General features: G+C 41.9%; 1 protein-coding gene across 4 annotated transcripts in view; it reads right to left on the bottom strand.

The window, feature by feature from the left end:
* The window catches only part of iqub (IQ motif and ubiquitin domain containing), a 93,112-nt gene that overhangs the window by 15,153 nt on the left and 64,362 nt on the right, over positions 1–13,597 (bottom strand). For 3 of the 4 annotated variants that reach the window (XM_047382359.1, XM_047382378.1, XM_047382353.1), the window contains one exon: positions 425–580. The exons of the other annotated variant lie outside the window; for it this stretch is intronic. In XM_047382359.1, coding sequence (XP_047238315.1) covers positions 425–580 — 156 coding nt within the window. The remainder of the gene's footprint in view (positions 1–424; positions 581–13,597) is intronic. 4 annotated transcript variants of the gene reach the window in all.

Below are 13,597 nucleotides of genomic sequence, written 5' to 3'. Positions count from 1 at the left end.
CAACTTTTGCTGCAGTTTCAACTGCAGGTCTTTCGAGGTATGTTTCTACCAACTATGAATGACAAAAAAATACGTTTCTGCTTATTTCTTTTAAGGAAACAGCTCAGCCTCAGTCAGATTGGATGGAAAGCATCTTTGGAAACATCTGTTTCCACGTCTTGGCACAGATTCTCAGTTGGATTCAGTTCTGGACTTTGGCTGGGCCATTCTAACATGTAAATATCCTTTGATCAAAACCACTCGTGACAAAATGTGGAAACATTCTATATGTATGCATAGTTTTCCAAATTGCTGTACACCCTAACTACACCTTTTTGTCACATTGTTAGAAATCTACAAACTCAGCTATTGTCAAATCATGATTTTTCCTTTAGTTAAGTAAACAGACATTGTGAATCAAACAAGGAAATCAGTTTTTACTAACAGCTTTTAGCCTCCTGCCATGATACTCATCAGCAGTGATATATTTTCCAGGAGTTATCAACTTGTCATTCACACAGGAGATGTAGCAGCCAATGCCAGTCATCTGAGTAGACATGTTGACAGAACACTGTTGAAGCTTGGACTTCAGGTCAACTGTCTGTTTGAGAGAAAACAAAGCACTAATGAATTTTAGTATAAAACGTTTACCTTCTAAACCAGCAGGTGCCAACTCCAGTCCACAGAGCTACCATCCTGCAACTTTAAGATGCATTCCTGCTCCAACACACCAAAATCAAATGACTGAATTCCCTCATCAGCTTTAGTCATTCAGCTCTGCCGAGGCCTGGAAATGAGCCATTCATTTGATTCAGGAGTGTTGGAGCAGGAATGCATCAGGATTGTAGCTCTGAAGGACTGGACTTGGGCCTCCTCTGGTTTAAACAATGTAGTTTATACAAACACAGCACCCTAAACAGCCTGTGTGGACATAAATATGTACTTGATTAATTTTATAACACTGAATAATTCAAGTAAAACTAATAAACAAAGACTGAGCAAAAGACCTATCAAAATGTTTTGTAAAATGTAATAAAATCCATACAGTTTTTGGAGAGGATAAAATCTATGGAGTCCCCACATTCAATTAAACATAAAATGGTTCACATGCTGTGAAGGGATGCAACCTTTCCAGGGTGTACCCTGCCAACAGCCCCCGGTAAAGACAAAATGTAGTTTTCAACTTGTGATTTCATTCATTTAGGGAAAAAGCAATTCCAACCAACCAGGCCATATGTGAAAACGTTATTACCCACCCTTTTGAATCATGAACTAATTGTGATCAAGTGCCTGTTTTTTGAAAGGAAAGTTTAATTTCGCAAGACAAACCCAGGCTTAATTTTTGCCTCAATTGTAGAAGAAATAAATTAAACAGAACCTGTATAGCAACACGAACCAGGCAAAATAATCCGTGAGCCATAATACATTTGAATCCAAAGGAACAAAGAAAGTGTTTTTAACAGTTCAAAATTTGTTACAAATAGGAAAAAGACCATTGTAATATAAAAAGGATATTTAAAAACAAACTATGATGATATATATTGTTGAGTATTAAAATAATTTAGTTTCATATATGAGTTCAGTTGGCATGTGTAACCATAAAAACTGACATAACATGTATTGTGAGCCTGAGTGGGAGAAGTCAGAGGTCACAGCAGGCTCCAGGTTAGAGAAAGAGTTAATCTCAGGTTAAGATGTTCCCAGCAGCTGTAAGCAGTAAAACGCCGGCGGTATGGGCAGTAAAGCAATAAATGTCGGCTGTTGGGCATGGTATAGATAATAAAGTACTCACATGGGGTTGTCTAATTTACAGCGCGGACACAGACTTCATAATAATTCTTGGAGGGGATGGTCAGTCAGTAAGCTTTGAAGCAAAAGGTATAAGAGGTTTTAACATTTATTGTAAGACAGACCACTCGGTTAAAGACAGCCTTTCTTTGCTGACTGAGTCTCTCCCAGAGGGCCCTTTGGTAAACTCTTTCTTTTTTGTATCATACTCGTACTCGTCATCTTCCGCTTATCCGGGACCGGGTCGCGGGGGCAACAGACTCAGCAGAGACGCCCAGACGTCCCTCTCCCCAGACACCTCCTCCAGCTCCTCCGGGGGGAGCCCAAGGCATTCCCAGGCCAGCCGAGAGACATAGTCCCTCCAGCGTGTCCTGGGCCGTCCCCTGGGCCTCCTCCCGGTGGGACGTGCCTGGAACACCTCCCGAGGAAGGCGTCCAGGAGGCATCCGGTATAAATGCCCGAGCCACCTGAACTGGCTCCTCTCGATGTGGAGGAGCAGTGGCTCTACTCTGAGCCCCTCCCGGATGGCCGAGCTCCTCACCCTATTTCTAAGGGAGTGGCTGGCCACCCTACGGAGGAAGCTCATTTCAACTGCTTGTATCTGGGATCTCGTTATTTCAGTCATGACCCAAAGTTCATGGCCATAAGTGAGGGTAGGAACGTAGACCAACCGGTAAATCAAGAGGTTCACTTTTCGGCTCAGCTCTCTCTTCACCACAACAGACCGGCACAGTGCCTCCATTACTGCGGCAGCCGCACCGATCCGTCTATCGATCACCTGCTCCATTCTTCCCTCACTCGTGAACAAGACCCCGAGATACTTGAACTCCTCCACTTGAGGAAGGAACTCCCCTCCAACCTGAAGAGGACAAGCCACCCTTTTCCGGTCGAGTACCATGGCCTCTGACTTGGAGGAGCTGATCTTCATCCCAGCCGCTTCACACTCGGCTGCGAACCGCCACAGCGCATGCTGTAGGTCTTGGCTAGAGGGGGCCAGCAGGACCACGTCATCTCCAAAAAGAAGAGACGAAATCCACTGGTCCCCAAACCAGACCCCCTCCGGCCCTTGGCTGCGTCTCGAAATCCTTTTTTGTATCATTCTTTTGTATTCAATATGCATTGGGAATTATTGGACTTATCGTTTACCAAATTAAACTTGTGTTAATCTTAATTTCCTGCTCTTCATCTGTTCTTTCTCATGACATCCGGACTGGGGTGTTGAGGCTGTATTATGATATCTGGTGGAATTATTTTACCTCAACAATATGAAAGTGGAAGCATAAATCACTTCTTTAAAAACCAGATCAAATTAGATTAAAATGTATTCAAGAACGTGTCTGGGGGAAGTCTGTAGAAAATACAGTTAATAAGAGCTGCAGTAGTTTTCAGCCATGAAGGGTGCAACACATCCTGTACACACTCTAAAAGTCGAGGCTGTCGTGTGGGAGACTTTCAGGTCGCACCTCTGGGGGAGTTTCTCTTATGGAACAGAGGAGGTTGAGGATGTGAAATCCAAATGGGGCCATGTTCAGGATCTCCATTGCACATGTGGCCTTTAGGAGCAGTGGTCTGAAGGTCATTGTGTGTGTTGTGGTGGCAACTAGAGGACCTGTTGGTTGGTCAACAGTGGTGATGGAAGTTGTCAAGCTAAGAAAACAGTCCCTTAAGAGTTGATTGTCCTTGGGGGCTCCTAAAGCAGCAGACAGATTCCCCAATGGCCAAAAGGGCTACAGCTTCTGTGGTTGTGTAGGAAATGGGAGGACTGCCCACATTCTGGGCCCATCCCAGGTATGTTTGGATTAGGAGGGGAACTTTCGATCAGGACTGACGACATTGTGAGTCTATGAAAACAGCACTGTATCTCCTCAATCCATTCACAATTTTTTCCATCGAGGAGGCAGAGTTACCAAAGTCAAAAACCTTTTTGGGCACAAAGAGTGGACAAGAGTCGCCCTGAGATGCTAAAGGCTTTGGACTTTGTGAGGCGCCTCTTCAATGTTGTATGGAGGACTGGGACAACAACTCTGGAGTGGCAGACTGGGTTGGTGGGCCAAATTTTAAAGTTCTCAAACCAGACACCCTCGTCTGCATGACTACACCTTGAGATTCTATGTATGAACACCATAAACAGAACCTTAGACAAGGGGCAGCCCTGGTGGGGCCCAACACACACCAGAAATAAGCTCTCTGCTCTCAAATGGTTTTTCCTCACTAGCCTTTCAGGGCAGAACAAATAAAACAAACAAAAAAAACTCCTTGAAATGATAATCTAGATTTTTCTTACCTGCAACTAACTTCAAAAGTCAGAAGACAAAGATAATTTGGACATACTTACAAAATGAGTATATACAATTTTTATTAAGGCACAGTTCCTATTCTTGTTGTTATAGAAATCTAACAGGACATTACAGCACCACAAAAGTGGGAACAGGATTAGAAATATGCATAGATTAGCACAAATTATAACATTTCATGACATAATAATATAACTTGGGTTCATGTGTACATTAATAGAAGATAAAGTATTGGCCATGGCATAAATAATATTTATCTTTCAATCAGTTTTGCAATTGAAAACCCAATCTTTTCTGTCATACATATTATTCAAATGAATTAGGAAATAGTGGAAGAATAGTGCTAAAGGTTTGAACCAAAAATAGTTGTGTAATATTTACAGCAGAATTCTTTTAACTAAACCTTTCTGTTTTAGCTTTGGCTGTATTTTTAGGGTCATTGTTCCACACCAAGGACATTAACCCCTCTTAGTTTGCTAACTCAGTTTCAAGTATTGTCCAGCCTTTAAAAATGTTTTCTTCTGGAATTGCTTTGTGTCTATTGATACATCCAAATCCTATCAAGTCTGACAAACTTTCTTTAATCTGCTAAACAAAAGGATTTTCTCACCATATGTCTGCCACCACCACTTTTCATGGCAGGGATGTGTTGTTCAGGCTGATGTGCAGAAAAAAAGTTGCATAATTTTTACAACAGATAAGGGCCAAAGGTAGGAACCAAGTGAATCATGCTACTTGTACCGCACTTGAACACTGAAGCGGCCAGCATAGATTATGCATTTTTCTCAGAGAATCAGAGATTGAGGGTCTATTTTGACCCCAACATTTATTTGCTCAATTTATTCCAGCAATCAATAATTTCTTACAATGAAAATCTCTTAACAAGAACCCTCTCTGTGTGAACAAAGTGCTAGCATTTGTAAAGGGTTATGTCAAGATCATGTTTGTGTATTGCTAAAATGAAGAAATCTGGCCATGACTCTTGACACTGATTTTATCTTTGACTTGTTAAAGGCTTCTTATTTTGACAATCATAAGTTATCAGCCTGTGAGCGTGCTTTAGCCTTCAAAAAGAAATCCTCTTGAGATTGGATGTCTCTTCCAGGAAGAACATTCACTAAGCCATCTGGTTAACATTACGGAGAAAAGCTGGAGCATCCTGAAATCATAAACATGTTGTGACGTAAAATGTTTAATTCCAAGATTGATAAAGTTGACATCCTGTATCCAGTAACTTGAAATAATTGCTTCCTGGAAGGTTGGAGCTTTAAAGTTAGCCTAAAATATTTGTGCAAACTTTCCCAGAAACCTTGCATTTCATTTAAAACTGTTACATGGCACATGTGCACCTCTGCTTAATCAGTGTTTTTGCATGGTTTAAAACTAATATGTTTAAGAAATTATTCTGAGTTTTATGTAAGGTGAAGCCTGTAACACTATTAAAAACCCACCCCAACCCTGTCACCAATTGTTCAGCTAACGTTTTAGCACATTGTGTTGGAATTAAAATAGGAAAATGTATTAAATTTTGCCTCGCAAACTATGGTTTACTTAAAGTAATTCAGGTGATTTAATTTACTATTGTATGAGTGCCAAACAAAGTTTAGCATTGGTAAAAAAAATTACCATCTCCAACTTTCTTTTTCTGTCAAACAAATCTGGATGTATCTATTTCCAGCCTTGACAGCTCGAGGAGAAAGTAGGTAAACAGTAAAATGAACATGTTAAAATGGTGTTAGAACGCTCCCCATGTTACAACTGAAATAAAGTGATTCTTGCTTGCTCAGGGTCCTAATGTGTCAAACGTCATAAGAGTTGTCTGGTCAAAATAATAGTTATTTTAGGACGTTTATCTCCATCTTTTTGATGTAAAACCAAAAATTGATGCTGGTTTATGTCCATAGGTGGTAAATGCTTTATTTATAGTTACTGAGTAAAAGTACTCCTTAAAAACAGCTATCACAAAACCACTGCTCAAAAAGAATAATCTGGACAAGTTAATACAGCAAAATTGCAGGCCCATCTCAAATCTCCCATGCATTAGTAAGGTTACTGAAAAAGCTGTGCTTCAACAGTTAAATGACTTGTAAACAATGACCAGCTGCTTTGATGTCTTCCACTCAGGGTTTTGTGCTTACCAAGACGGCCCTTGTCAAGCTATTCAATGACATTTGCACAAATGTAGACTGTGGAAGAACCACACAGCTGGTATTATTGGACCTCAGCACAGTATTTGACACTGTTGATCATGGTATATTACTGTAGCGACTGGAGAACTGGTAGGTTCGACCGGTTTTTGTCTTACTAGAAGGACAGGGACTCAATAGGTGTCAACATGTAACTTCATGTTAGAGTTGATTAAAAAATCACATGCTGGGTTCCCCAAGGTTCCATCTTGGGGCCCTCCTTTTCAATATCAACATGCTCAGAATAGAACAAACAACAAGATAAGTTACTTTAGCTTCACAGGTGAAACACAGTTCTACATTACAATGTCACTAGGTGACTAAGAACCCACTGAAGCGTTGGATAAATGCATAGAACAAATCAGTGCATGGATGTGCCACAATTTTCTTCAGTTGAATAAAACCAAAATTTAAGTAGTTATTTTTGGACAAAGCAGGGAGTCAGCACACAACTTTAGTTACTACAACTAGAAAACACAGATCAGGCCCGAAATCTGGGTGTAATGATTGACTCAGCCCTGAACCTTCAGAGGCACATAAAGACAATCACTAAGTCGGCCTCCTCACTAAAACTAAGGTAGTAGAGAACATCATCCCAGGATCCCAAGTCCTTACACAGGCCAAGTCCTCAATCTGCTGCCTGAAGCACCATTACCCACCAATTGCCTCTAAGACATTTTCCGTTTAGAGAGAGAAGCAATGGAGACTTACATAAATGACTCCCTCGCTGCAGGGATCATCAGACCTTTGTCCTCTCCCTTGGGGGCACGCTTCTTCTTCGTGTCTAAGAAAGATGGTTTCCTCCAACCCTGCATAGATTACCGTGGCCTCAGCTAAATCACTATAAAGAACAGACACCCACTACCACTCATCTCTGCAGCCTTCGTACCTCTGCATGAAGTCCGTATTTTCTCCAAGCTAGACCTCCACAACGCCTACCACCTTGTCCGCATCCGCCAGGGGGATGAATGGAAAACAGCTTTCAAAACTCCCATTGGACACTTTGAGTACCTGGTTATGCCTTTTGGACTATGTAATGCTCCCTCAGTATTTCAAGCACTCATAAATGACGTTTTCCATGACTTTCTGAACATAGTCGCTTTCGTCTATCTTGATGACATATAAATTTTTTCCAGGAACCTGTCTGAACACAAGCGCCATGTCCGTCTTGTCCTCCAACGACTCCTTCTCAATCGTCTGTAAGTCAAAGCAGAGAAATGCGAGCTCCACCAGCCAGCAGTGACCTTTCTGGGCTTCATTTTCGAGGGCGGACAGGTACGTGCAGATCCCACCAAAACAGAAGCAGTCACAGCGTGGAGTTCCCCAGATACAAGAAAACAGCTACAACAGTTCATGGGCTTCGCTAGTTTTTTATACAGGGTTCAACTGCAATTACAGCCAGATCGCCACACCTCTTACATCACTCATCTCAACCAAGACACCATTCTCCTGGACTCAAGAGGCTGAACAAGCTCTGCAAACTCAAACAGATGTTCTCAGATGCACCCATATTAGTACAACCTGACCCCCTAGAAGCAACTCATCTTAGAAGTGGATGCATCAAATACAAGGGTCGGTGTTGTACTTTCCCAGCGGTCAGACTCCAGTAAACTCCATCCATGTGCCTCTTTCTCCCGTCGTCTCACCCCTCCAGAACGGAACTATGATGTGTGTGACCGGGAACTCCTTGCCATCAAGCTGGCCTTAGAGGAGTGGCATTGGTTGGAGGGCGCTGAACACCTGGTGCTGGTTTGGAGTCATCACAAGAACCTTTCTTACCTATAATCCGCAAAATGTTTGAATCCCAGACAATCACATTGGTCCTTTTTCTTCTCCTGATTCAACCTCACAATCTCCTACTGTCCTGGATCCAAGAACATCAAACCTGACGTCCTTTCATAGTTTTCTCCTGACAAGGACACCACTGAGACATCCACCATCCTACCTTCCAGTTGCATCATCGGCTTGGTAACCCGGGAGACCGAGGACATTGTCACCTGTGCTCTCCAGAGAGAACCTGATCCGAGACTGCCTCCACAAAGAACCACCTGTGTTCCAACCTCTGTTCGTTCTCAAGTCATTCATTGGTTTCACAACTCCAAATTCACGTTTTCGTGGCCATCCATTCACAAGAATGTAAAAGACTACATCAAGGCCTGCACTATCTGGGCCCGAAATAAGTCCAATAATCAATCTCCAGCAGGATTACTTCTGCCTCTACCCATACCCAAGCGCCCCTGGTCTCATATTGCCCTTGACTTAATCAACGGACTGCCCATCTCTCAAGATATGACCAGATTGCCAAACTCCTCGTGAAACATGTTTTTTGTCTCCATGGAATTCCCTTCGACATTCTGTCTGACCGGGGTCCTCAATTCTCATCTCAAGTCTGGAAACACTTTTGCTCAGCTCTTGGTTCTAAGGTCAGTCTCACCTCAGGTTATCATCCCCAGTGTAATGGTGAGACAGAACACCTCAATCAAGAGATTAAAGCTACTCTATGTTGTCTTACGTCGTCCAACCCATCTGACCGGAACCAGTATCTCCCCTGGATTGAGTACGCTTACAATTCACAGTTGTCTACAGGTACAGGTTACTCCCCCTTTGAGATCTCCCTAGGTTACCAGCCACCCCTTTTTCCATCAGATGAAAAGGAGATTTCTGTCACCTCGGTCAACCATCACCTCCGCCGCTGTCACAACATCTGGACCAACACCATCGCAGCATTCAATCGCACTGCTGCCCAAAATAAGAGGATTGCGGACCGTAAACCCATTTCAGTTTACCAACCAGGTCAACAGGTTTGGCTCTCCACACGCGACATTCATCAGCATGATGAACTGATTAGAGACAACCTTTCATTAGCACTGTTTTATAAGGGGCTTTCTGAACTCATGCAGCTGGATGCTGAACTAAACTTGGATAAAGCTGTCAGGATGGCAAGTCAAAGTGAGGAGATGAAAAAGAAACAAGCTTCTCTGAGAGGTGACACCAGGGCACTGGCAAGTGATGTGGATAGAGTCAGAGCATTCAAGAGCTGCAAGCCTGCCAAAAAATAAACTTCAGCACACAAACAAGTCACACAATGCCCTGAACAGCAAAGCGAAATTGTTGCAGTCACAGTGACACAAATGTGGCTGTTCTCCATCACATCCCAAACGTGATTGTCCTGCAAATGAAGTTAAATGTCAAACAAGCAGCAGAAAGGGACATTCTAGCCGTGTGTGCAGAGCACCTAAATCTGTACATTACATTGTAGATTTTCTTGGATCACTATCCAAGGATCACCAGATGGTCTTAGGATGGTGAAAACCAACATTAATAATAGCAGATTGTAAATTGAAAAACAAATGTACCTCAACAAATTCAGCTAAAAAAGATCGGTGAAAAACAATCAGAGTGGCACTTTAATTAATTCTTGCAAGAATTGAGAATGGACAGAAAATACAATCAAACCAGTGTCATGGTCTGCCCACTCTGCTCTAGACAGAGAGTTAGTCACCTTTATAGCTCTTTCACGGCTGAAAATGTAACTCACAACACACAGGAGACAATGAGATAAAACAGTCCTTGAGCATCAGATATGTAAAGGGGGTCAGCATAATGTGAAGCTCTGGAGAGGAGAGAGGTATCTTATCTTGGGTAAATAAAACCTCCATATCAGAGGAAGGCCTTGCATTCCAGGCGTCTCTAAGTGTGGCGTGCTGACCTGGCAAGAGCAGAACTGGTCTGAACTGGATATTTTATAGAAAACAAACCGATTTAGGACACACATAAGAAAAACAGACATATCCCGATGACATCCAGAGGGAGCCCAGTCCTAAATTGCTGACCCGGCTCTCAGTGATACTAAACAGGGTGGCCTATTTACATTTTTTTAAGGTAAGTAAGGTAAGGTAATTTTATTTATATAGCGCTTTTCAGCAACAAGACACTCAAAGCGCTGTACATGCAATTACAATACAATCACAAAGAAAATAAACACAGATACAGACACAGAAAAACAAATCAAATGATAAAATCAAACAACAGAGGTAATTTAAAAAATAAAATAAAGAGAATAGAATGATGGATAAGAAACTGAAAGGAAACTTGGACTGAAAACGTAACTAATTATGCTTAGATGGCACAGTCAAAGGCCACTCTAAATGGATACGTTTTTAATCTTGATTTAAAGCAACTTAGGGTTTTGGCGCTTTTATAGTTTTCTGGGAGTCTATTCCAAATTAGTGGAGCATAAAAACTAAAAGCTGCTTCTCCATGTTTGGTTCTGGTTCTGGGTATGCAGAGTAGATTTGAGCGAGATGACCTGAGAGGTCTGGGTGGTTGATACACTGACAACAAGTCTGTAATGTATTTTGGTGCTAAGCCATTCAGTGATTTATAGACTAACAGAAGTATTTTCAACTCTATTCTCTGAGCTACAGGGAGCCAGTGTAAGGACTTTAGAACCAGGCTGATGTGCTCCACTTTCTTAGTTCTAGTGAGGACGTGGGCAGCAGCGTTCTGAATCAACTGCAGCTGTCTGATCGACTTTTTAGGCAGACCTGTGAAGACACCGTTGCAGTAATCAATTCTAATAAAGATGAACGCATGAATTAGTTTTTCAAGGTCCTGCTGAGACATTAGTCCTTTAATCCGGGAGATGTTTTTTAGGTGATAGAAGAACAACCTTGTTACTGTCTTTATGTGCCTCTGAAGGTTCAGGTCTGAGTCCATCATTACACCCAGGTTTCGAGCCTGACTGGTGGTTTCTAGCTGTATTAACTTAAGCTGTGTGCTAACTTTTAAACGCTCTTCCTTTGGTCCAAAGATTATTACTTCAGTTTTGTTTTGATTCAGCTGAAGAAAATTTTGGCCCATTCATGCATTGATTTCTTTTAAGCATTTACCCAGCGCTTGAATGGGTTCAATAGTCACCTGGTGACATTGTAACGTACAGCTGTGTGTCGTCTGCATAGTTATGATAACTTACGTTGTTGTTTATTAAAACTGAGTTAGGGGGAGCATGTAGATATTGAATAGGAGGGGCCCTGAGATGGACCCTCGGGGAACGCCACATGTGATTTTTGTGCTTTCTGATGTAAAGTTACCTACTGACACAAAAAAGTCCATGTCCTTCAAGTAGGATTTAAACCAGTTGAGTGCTGTACCAGAAAGCCCGAACCAGTTTTCCAGGCGTTCTAATAAAATGGAGTGATCAACAGTGTCGAATGTACAAGGTCCAATAATACCAGCACTGTGGTTCTTCCACAGTCTGCATTTATACGCAAGTCATTGAACACCTTGACAAGAGCAGTCTCTGTACTGTGGTGAGCACAGAAGCCTGACTGGAAGACATCGAAGCGGATGGTCGTTGTTAGGAAGTTGTTTAACTGCTGAAACACAGCTTTTTCAATAATCTTACTGATGAAGGGGAGGTTTGATATAGGCCTGTAGTTCTGCAGTAGCAGCTTGTCCAAATTGCTCTTTTTCAATAGAGGTTTGATAATTGCTGTTTTCAGGGTCTGGGGGAAAACACCTGAACAAAGGGACGTGTTTATTACTTGTGTTAAATCAGATGTTATTACAGGCAAAGCTTTCTTAAGGAAAGCTGTGGGTAAAACATCGAGACAGCAGGAAGAAGAGCTTAGTTGCTGTACGATTTCTTCTAAGTTTTTGTAGTTTATTTGGTGAAATTGGGAAATTTTGTCAAAATCAGTTCTAGTTGGAGACAGCATTGGTACTGGAGTTGATGTGGATGTGCTGACTGCCTCTCTGATCTTTTGGGTTTTTCCAGTAAAGAATTTAGCAAATTCATTGCAGGCCCTGGTAGAGTGGAGTTCAGATGCTACAGTTACAGGGGAGTTTGTTAACCTTTGACCGTGGCAAATAATGCACGAGCATTGTTAATGTTTTTGCTGATGATCTCAGAAAAGAAAGATTCCCTTGCATTTTTCAGTTGTAGGTTATTTCTGTATAGTCTTTCTTTATAGATCATATGTGAACCTGGAGTCCAGTCTTTCGTCACCTGCGTTCAGCTTTTCCACACTCCTTTTTTTTCACTTCTGACTGGTGGAGCACTTCTCCACGGAGACAGGGCAAAGTGGAGGTAGAAGAGTAAATCTGGTTAAAGGTTTCAGCAGCACCATCCTTAAAGATGCGTTTTCTTATCATGTCTCTTTGGCAAACTGAGTCATTGCAGATGATGCTTTCAAAAATAACAGAAAAGTGGTCAGATAGGGCAACATCAGTTATAGACACCTTGGAAATGTTTAGACCCTTAGTGATGATCAAGTCCAAAATATGTCCCTGTTTGCGCGTTTGCAGTTTAACATGTTGAGTCAAACCAAAATTTCTAAGAGTGTCACATAGTTCTATTGCACTTCTGTCTTCAGGATTGTCGATGTGAATGTTGAAGTCTCCCACAATAATTAAACAGTCATAATCGACACATATCACTGATAAAAGTTCATTAAAATCACAGATAAAGTTTGTTTTGGACTTAGGAGGCCTATAAATATTCAAGAACATGGTTTGGACAGGGCTCTTTACCCGGAGGGCCAAATATTCAAAAGAGTCAAATTTGCCCAGGAGTACTTTTTTAGACTCTAATAAATCTTTAAACAAAGTGGCCACCCCTCCACCTTTTCTTTGTTGTCTGCTCTCACAAAGAAAATTGTAGTTCGGAGGCGTTGACTCTATCAGAATGGGGCTTCGTTAAATTCATGTAACTATGTTTCTGTTAAAAACATAACATCAAGATTATGGTCAGTAATGAAGTCATTGATTAAAAATTATTTTCCTGACAGAGATGTAATGTTCAATAAAGCCAGTTTATATGACTTAGTTGTTGATATTAACTCTGTGTCTGGTTGTACCTGACAGTTTATGGCTTTTTTTGATTGTTTATTACTGTCTCTTATCCTTTGGGCTTTGTTCTTTCTGTCACATATAAGCACAGAGATTTTACAACTATCTCCTATCAGGGGCCCAAGTTTTTCCTTGACATGCTCATTTCTGATAGCGTTACCACTGGGGCCCAGACTGTATCACAGAGAAGTGATTTGAAGGTCCTGATTAGGAGGAGATAAATTAGGAGGAGGTGGGGCTCTGTGGCATTTGGAAGATGTTGGTTCGATAGCAGGGCCTCGGCCACGGGGGGTGTTGAATGGAGAAGATGTCAGAGCCATTTGGGTCCCAATTTTAAGAGCTCCTTTCATGTTATCAGAATCCAGTAAAGCAAAAAGCGGGCTCAGTGGGGAGATGGGATAGTTCTGTGCAGTCTGGGTCGGGCTCTGGGGTGAGGGGGGTTTACCAGGGGTGTCGGTCTGGGTCTGGGTTTGGGGGGAGGGGGGTATAATGGGGGGG

This window comes from Girardinichthys multiradiatus, chromosome 2, assembly GCF_021462225.1.
Source record: "Girardinichthys multiradiatus isolate DD_20200921_A chromosome 2, DD_fGirMul_XY1, whole genome shotgun sequence".
Taxonomy (NCBI): domain Eukaryota; kingdom Metazoa; phylum Chordata; class Actinopteri; order Cyprinodontiformes; family Goodeidae; genus Girardinichthys; species Girardinichthys multiradiatus.
This window is presented reverse-complemented; position numbering and strand designations above follow the sequence as displayed.